This window comes from Cyprinodon variegatus, unplaced genomic scaffold, assembly GCF_000732505.1.
Source record: "Cyprinodon variegatus isolate N-32 unplaced genomic scaffold, C_variegatus-1.0 Scaffold312, whole genome shotgun sequence".
In the NCBI taxonomy this organism is placed as follows: Eukaryota; Metazoa; Chordata; class Actinopteri; order Cyprinodontiformes; family Cyprinodontidae; genus Cyprinodon; species Cyprinodon variegatus.
Window position 1 is genome coordinate 209,613 of NW_015150765.1, and position 7,346 is coordinate 216,958.

Consider the following 7,346-nt stretch of genomic DNA (forward strand, 5'->3'; position numbering starts at 1 on the left):
ATTCCTGATGGAGAGGTGGTCGTTAGAGGCTGATAGCCCTCGTTACCCCCTGTACAGCTACACCACGTACCATCAGGCTGAAGGTTGGCCTGATCAAAGAATTTTCGCGCAACTAGAAAATTGGCCAAAAAGGGCAAAAAAAACCGTACAATGCAAGCCCGGCTTCATCTGAAGGTATTAAATTCGGTTTATGTATTAAGTCCACTGACCTAAGGTCTAGGATACCCCAAATTTTCCGTGCCATTTTTTATTTTTTGCATTTGACAGAACCTTGTTGGTAAAATTAAAGATGGGCAAATAAAGAGAGTACAGAGTTTTTAAAGACATCTACATACAGCAGCGATGGTTCATTTATTTTTATTTTTGATGTCTATATATGCTCTCTTTGAGACCTTGCAAAGACTAACTATTTCTGGTTGATTCATTTACATTAACATGTAGTGTTGCACCAATACCAATACCAATATCAGGCGGGGCCCCGATCCAGTGCTAAAATGGTGGAATTGGTACCTGTGAGTACCAACCAATAGGGCACCGATACCATTTTGAGAGCCAAATGTTCATTCAACCATTTTCACCCATTTCAGGTAGGCAATAAAAAAGTTCTACTGGATTCACTTTGTTTTAGTCTTTTTCCTGCTTCACAAAGGAAGGCAGCAGCTTGACATGAAGCCATGATGGCAATTATTTTACATCCAAGTAGTCTGCAGTTCTTCATATATACACACACATCAATTTCAAATAGATGGCATCGGTATCTAACCTGACTCCACCAGATGGAGTTGCCTGGAAACCTTCCGTTGAAGTAATTTTGGGAAGGGGCGAAAATACTGGTTAGCTGATTGGCCTATGTTGGTGATAGACGGGCCAAATAAACCAATCAGATCAACGAAGCATATGACGTACTGACAGAGCGACGACGAAGAGGAGCCAATTGATAGATCAAACTCTTGCCGAAACCAGTCGGGAGAAGAGCAAAAACATCTTTTCCTCTGAGAAAAGCCTCCAGAGCAGTGTTTTGCTCTTCTTTCAGTGAAGAAATACTCTGTAATTCCCATAAAACTTGCTCGATAGCCACGCTAACGCTAGTTTCATCGGCTGAAGCCGCCATGTTCTTTAGACTGAACTGTCGCGCTTCTCGTTGCGTCACACCTCAACCCGCCTCAAAGCCAACGCTGATTGGACGTTCGTTTGGTGAACGGCTCCAAATTTTCTTTAACGGAGAGCCTCCAGACTGATCTGCGAGTGAAACCTTGAAAGCTCGCGAGATCAGGATGGTCTCACGAGGCTAATTGGTATCGGCTAATACTGCACAGCCAGATATCGGTAGCGGGGCCCAAAAAAATGGCATTGGCGCAACACTATTAACAATGGATGTTCCTCCCCTTTGGGAGCTTTACTGACAAAGACCCAGCTCTGATCAGCTTCTCAGTCTGACTCAACCTTGATCTGGTGCCGTGGGTTGTTTTTTTTTTTTATTAGATGACATCACACCCCACAAAAACAAGAAAATAAAAAATAGATAAAAGACTCAACCTAGAGTAAAATAAGTCTTTTAGGAGTCTGGTATCTGCTAGGTTTACTCCCTGGGATTAGAAAATAATGCTCTTTGTGGTCAAAAAGCATTGAGGAGGTAAATAATGCATGATTTGACATTTTAAATAGGTTCCCATGTGCTATAGTTAGGTAATATCTTATGTTTCTGTGTCAGGAGCTTGTTGCTATGTACTGTTCCCTGTGGCGCACTATTTAAAGAAGCCACCAGATGGCACTACTACCTGGATTATTGAATATTCACACAACTGGTTTGAGATTTTCTCATTAATCAAGTCTTAAAATTAATGCAAATATCTTGATTTTCCAGTAGAGTAAACAATGAAGTTTCTAAAATATTTTAAAGGACTTTCTCCTAAAATAAAAATAAAAAAAAGTTAAAAATTCAACTGTCTGAATGTGGGGAAGCAAAAAGTGGGACTCACCGTGGATTTGGGAGGAGGGGAGGAAACCTGCAGGAAAAACACCAGAGTGACAACAACAACAAGAGAGTGACTGATTGAAACGGGCAGAGAAAACACAACAACACGCTTTGACCTGAGCCGCTGACGGAAATTTCCTGCAGTTTTCCTTAGTTTTTGTTTTTTTTTCAACATTTACTTTGGTAAGAAAGGGAACAATAATCACATCCGCTGTTTTAAACAGTCTCTAAATTCTTGCAAAAACTACAAAAAATGCAGGAAACTTCAAATGTATTCAAGATGTGACCCATAATTAGGATGTTAGGATGCAAATGGAAGCAAATTCATGGTAAAAAGCAGATAATTTAACTTTGCAGAGTGGGATTTATAATGAGACTCACAAGGCTCCTGAAGAAATGCACCACTGCGTTTTCATTGGTGCGACGGCGAGCGGAGGGTTGCTGGGGTGAGGTAGCCGAGTGACCCCTGAACGAGCCCTGAAAAGGTCAGAACATTTGTTCATAAAAATGCTTTTTTATTATTGAACCAATTAGAGCTTCCTCGTTTCAGGGATGTCAGCTCCCACAATAAAAGATAACTTTCAGAAAGTCCTGTGTTAAAACGGAGCAATTAAAGTCCAGCAAGAGGTGTTCTGTCAGGGGGAAATATGGATTTTTCTTTTCAGTAATTTTTCTTTTCAGTAATTTTTCTTTTGTGCTATGAAAAAAAAGCACAAAAATACCTTTTATTAACAAGCTAATAATCATAAACATGTGTGGTCATCAATTTAAACACTGAATGGTTTGAATATGAAGTTTGTCTTTAGATTTGAGGTAAAAAAAACAGAAGCAGGTCTTTGTGTTTTATATATTTTAAGAAAAATAAATAATAATCAAATACTGGAGCTGAGATTAATTCCTTTTTTGATTTTTTTGATTTTTGTCCTGTCCTGCATCATGGCAGCTGAACAGAAACCTGAGTACCGTTTTCTACTGAACACATTTGCTTTGCCAAGGGAAAACAACCTAGAAATAAGTAAAAATTTCTTAAATTAAGTGTATTTACCCTTAATTTGAGCAGGTAAATGAGATATTTTGCCAATGAAATTAATATTTTTACTCTTAAAATAGGATAATTAGATAATATGCACTTGAAATAAGACAATGCAATTGTGTTTTCTTATTTTAAATGTAAATTGTCTTGTTCCGTTGGCAAAATGTTTCTCTTACCTCCTCAATCCAAGAACAAATTCAGCCATTTTGAAGAAAAAAAAGACTTATCTAGATTTTGTTTTTTTTCCAGTGTTAATTACCCAAAACTACGTTATTTATTCATTTTGTTAATTTACATGTGAACGATAAACCTGACAGAGAGACAGAAGAAAGAAAAGCCATGGAAAGGAAAGACATCCTTTAGACAGAAACAGAAAAAAAAACACAACAAGCTACTGTGTCTAAAAAAAAACAACAGAAAAAAACTATGACGAAGTATTAGGGCCAAGCTTCTATTTCGAGAATAAAGTCGTAATTTTACAACTTTAATCTCAAAATAGAAGAAAAAAATCCTCCAGCCTGGCCCTAATACTCCGTAATAAGGAGCAGTGAAGTTACGCAGCAGCTGTATAGAAGCCTATGGAGCCGCAGCTCCGAGTAACTGACTGTTTTTGTGCGTTTGTGAAAGAATGAGAACCTTCTGCCCTGTTTTCCAGATTGTACTCATTTACGATGCAGAGCTGAGATTAATTCCAGCTTCACATCATATTCTCAGCACTGCATCTTTCAGCAGCTTATCAACGTTTCAAAACTTCACATGAAATTGATTTGCACCGCTGCAGCGAAACGCAGCTTAAAGCAGAACTAAAAACCTGTTGACTGCATCTTTTATTTATACAAAAGAGACGTTTTTTTCCAGCTTTGCAACATAACATGAAACTATGTATAAAAACATAAGAAAAGCACCAATTTAAACCTGATGTTCATGGCAATTAACATCAAACTGAAGTATTTTGGCTAAGAATTGGTCGACGTAGGAAAATAAAAATGATAAACTGCTAATGATTGAAACTGAACTGCTGCAAATTGACCTGAAGTCAACCAAGATCTTTGCACCTATAAGCCTGCTTCTGTTAGAGAGGGAACCCGGATCCAGAACAGCCAGCTGGGCTTAATGAGACCATCTGAACCTGAATGTCCAGAGCGGTACAGAACTGTCAACAACATCTACAGCTTAAATCAAAGTTTAATTAAAGCAAAAGGAAAGAAATCTGTAAAATCCCAGTTGCTCACCTTGCTCCTCTTCTTCTTCTCTCCTCCAAAGAATTTGCTAAGCTGATCCATCAGACCGGGACTCTTCTTCTTCTTGCCAAGCCCAAAGCTGCTCTGGCCCGAGGTGCTGGCTGTAGCCATTATATCTGCTGCTGATGGTTCGGATCCACGGCCCACTCTGCCAACACCCAGCTCTGCTACTCCCTCAGGGTGTGTTCAAGGTCTGACGCTGAAGGGGGGGCCGTCCTTGAAGGTGTCGTCCTCTCGGCCCCCAGCACCATGGGACACGAGACCGTTTAGGTCCGGGGGGGGGGGGACCCTGGTTCTGGCTCTGATCCAGGCATTCTTTGAAGCTTCAGAAGCTGTGTCAGTCGCTGCCGCCCTCCACACGGGCACGGCCATTGTTCCTCACCCCATCTGCCTCACCCCGGCCGCAGGGGAACAACAAGGGTCATCTCTGAGCCTGAACTCACGGCCCGATGCAAAGCGTCACCGAGCACTGAGAGGCCATTGTTGGACCGCCCTCATACATCTTTTTAATGAATCGTGGCTGAATTAGATGTAAAGCCACCCAGATGAAGGCATGGGCTGGAAGACGTCCGCGTAAAAGAACCTGTGAAAACAGACCGAGTGTCTGCAACGCTTTCAGGGTTGACTATGGTGACTCTGCCAGTTTCTGCTTTAGACCCAACCTGTATTCAACCGATGTCTGGTCCGATTAGTAGTTAGAAGTGCTAATAATAGCTGATTGATTGATTGATTGCTATCTAAACCCTTTAAGCTAAATGCTCATCTCTATGTTTTGCAATATCTACATCTCTAACCTTTGCAAAGCACCTGGTAATGTTATATTGGAAGGAACTGAAGACTCTAAACTTTAGAGTGGCTCAGGTTATCCTGATCTATCTCTATAGTTCTGCTGCTATAGGCTTAGACTGCTGGAGGACATAGGGACCCCTTTTTCATCATTCTGCTTCATTCTATCTCTATTCTCCCACTCTGCAGAATCTGTTAGTTCAATCTCTAACGTTCTGCTCTCTCTGCTTTTTCTCATAGTAGCTTCATCTGGTCTGTTCCTGTTTGGCTGTGACTCCATCCTGGAGAGAAATATCAGCTGTGCTGCTGCCATCAACACCTTTGTTTCTAGATGTTGGAGCTTGGCCTGTTTTCCAGTGTAGTCCTGTTTCTCTGACTGTGACTAACTGGATGTGCTCTCTTCATCCTCTGACATGGGAGCTGGCTCGGAGCTCGTCTGCCTGGCTGTGTGTTTCCTGGACGGGGCCGCCTGTGGAGCTGGTTGACAGTTGCCTTTTGTATCTATGCTTCTTTTTCTATGTCTGCTTCTGTCTCCTTGAACCCCAGTGGGCCTCAGCAGATGGCCGCTCACACTGAGCCTGGTTCTGCTGGAGGTTTTTCCTCTCCACTGTCGCTACAAGCATGCTTAGTGTGAGGGATTGCTGAAGAGTCAATGAGTCGATGCAATCAGCTGGTTTTCCTTAGATAGAAAACTTTGAATCAATCTGACTGGATGATCTGGTGAACTGGAAAGTGACCTGAGATGACATGATGGGAATTGGAGCTATAGAAATAAACTGAATTGAATTAAACTAATCAGTTAATTTCTGCTAATGAACAATAGTCAAACTTAGGGTTTAACAATCTTTGTTCCAGATTTTTTATGTTGATTTTTCTTCCCAGAATCTTTTACCTCCTATCAGAAATGAACCGTATGGATTGTGGCACAGAAAACTGATGAAGGGAATCTGATTTTTGCGTTTCTCTAGAATCGATGGAGCTTTTATTTCGCTGAACATGAAGCTCCAGTAAACCTTCAGTCAGAGGATGAAATGTGAACCCTTTGAATTATCCCGGTTCGAGTTACAGCAGAACAGAAAGTCCTGCTTATGTTGGTGAAGCGGCAGCAGAACAAAGCAGGATCTGTTGTTCTTCAGGCTCGCTCAGAAACACCCAAGCAGCAACAGAATATGAATATTTTCATACAAATAGCTTCTTGTTTGGGCTGCTTTTTATTTTTAGTCACAGAGCAACTTTGAAAAAAAGAAATGTTTAAACCACTTAGGGAAACAGTTCTCCAGGACTATCTCTGAAAAATGTATGAAAGATGTGAAGTATTTCTAAAGATTTCTGGAGAAATCAGGAAGGTTTTGACTCGCAGGATTCAGAGAAAACACAAATTACACAATAAGGATTTTAAAACCTGCATTTAATTAAAACCATTTATGTATGAGAGGATTAAAAAGATCAGCCAAAGCTGCAGATTAGAGGCTCTAATGTCATAAAGCAGGACAGATGGACCCAGTATTCAGGCGATTTTAATGACAAAATAATAAGACAAAACTGAAACTGAACATGGAGCTATGGATGAGTGGACATGCAGGGGGGCGGGGCACAACCCATCACTGGCACTCTGGTTTAGGAAGAAACACAGGTAAGTGACCACGATAATCTGACTGAAGATGATTATCCGTGTGAGTCCCTTACCAGAGCCGCCCAGAGTGTCTCCGGTGTACCAGCCCCAGCAAGCAGGCAGGAGGCCGATCCGGGTCAGAGAAACAGTTCAGAACAGGACCGTTCTGAGATCCAGGAGTCTGTAGCCCGACCAAGGGTTTCGTTCTGAACAGGAACAGACAGATCCAGGGTTCCAGGAATCCACAAAGTGTTAAGGAAGGTTCAGAGTTCCATGAGTCCAGCAGCGACCTCAGACAGACACACCCAGATAGAGACAAGAGGGCCCGGTGGTTGAGAGGAACAGAGTAAAGCCATGGTACCAGGATAACTGCAGAACTTTAAACTATACTCTTCCTAGGAGCCAGGATTATGGGAATTAAAACTGGCCTCCCCTGCATGCCGAGCCTAAACCAGTGGGCTCAGCGGAGAAGGACCGGGACACGATCAGGACGGAGGAGACAAATAATAACACCCTCTGGATACGCAGGCCCCCAAGAGTCAGGACAAGAACCAGGGACTTAACTAAACTCAAAAACAAACATGAACCACTAACACGAATACATAACATAAACAGTGCTGTATCTGGTGTTTGTCACAACGCGCTATTATCCAAGTCATCTTGAAAACATTCTTCTTCCAAATGTTGGCTACATATTAC

At 41.6% G+C, this 7,346-nt stretch overlaps 1 protein-coding gene across 6 annotated transcripts in view; it reads right to left on the reverse strand.

The window, feature by feature from the left end:
- Nucleotides 1-4,434, reverse strand: part of LOC107090848 (myelin basic protein-like) — a 14,461-nt gene extending 10,027 nt beyond the window's left edge. For 4 of the 6 annotated variants that reach the window (XM_015384444.1, XM_015384446.1, XM_015384442.1 and 1 more), the window contains exons 1-3: nucleotides 4,241-4,434; nucleotides 2,357-2,452; nucleotides 1,980-2,006 (exon numbers count right to left, since the gene is read on the reverse strand). In XM_015384444.1, the coding sequence (XP_015239930.1) occupies nucleotides 1,980-2,006; nucleotides 2,357-2,452; nucleotides 4,241-4,360 (243 nt within the window). In that variant the 5' untranslated portion in view covers nucleotides 4,361-4,434. The remainder of the gene's footprint in view (nucleotides 1-1,979; nucleotides 2,007-2,356; nucleotides 2,453-4,240) is intronic. The other 2 variants (XM_015384443.1, XM_015384445.1) reach the window with 1 other exon arrangement.
- Between the last annotated feature and the right edge of the window lie 2,912 nt (nucleotides 4,435-7,346).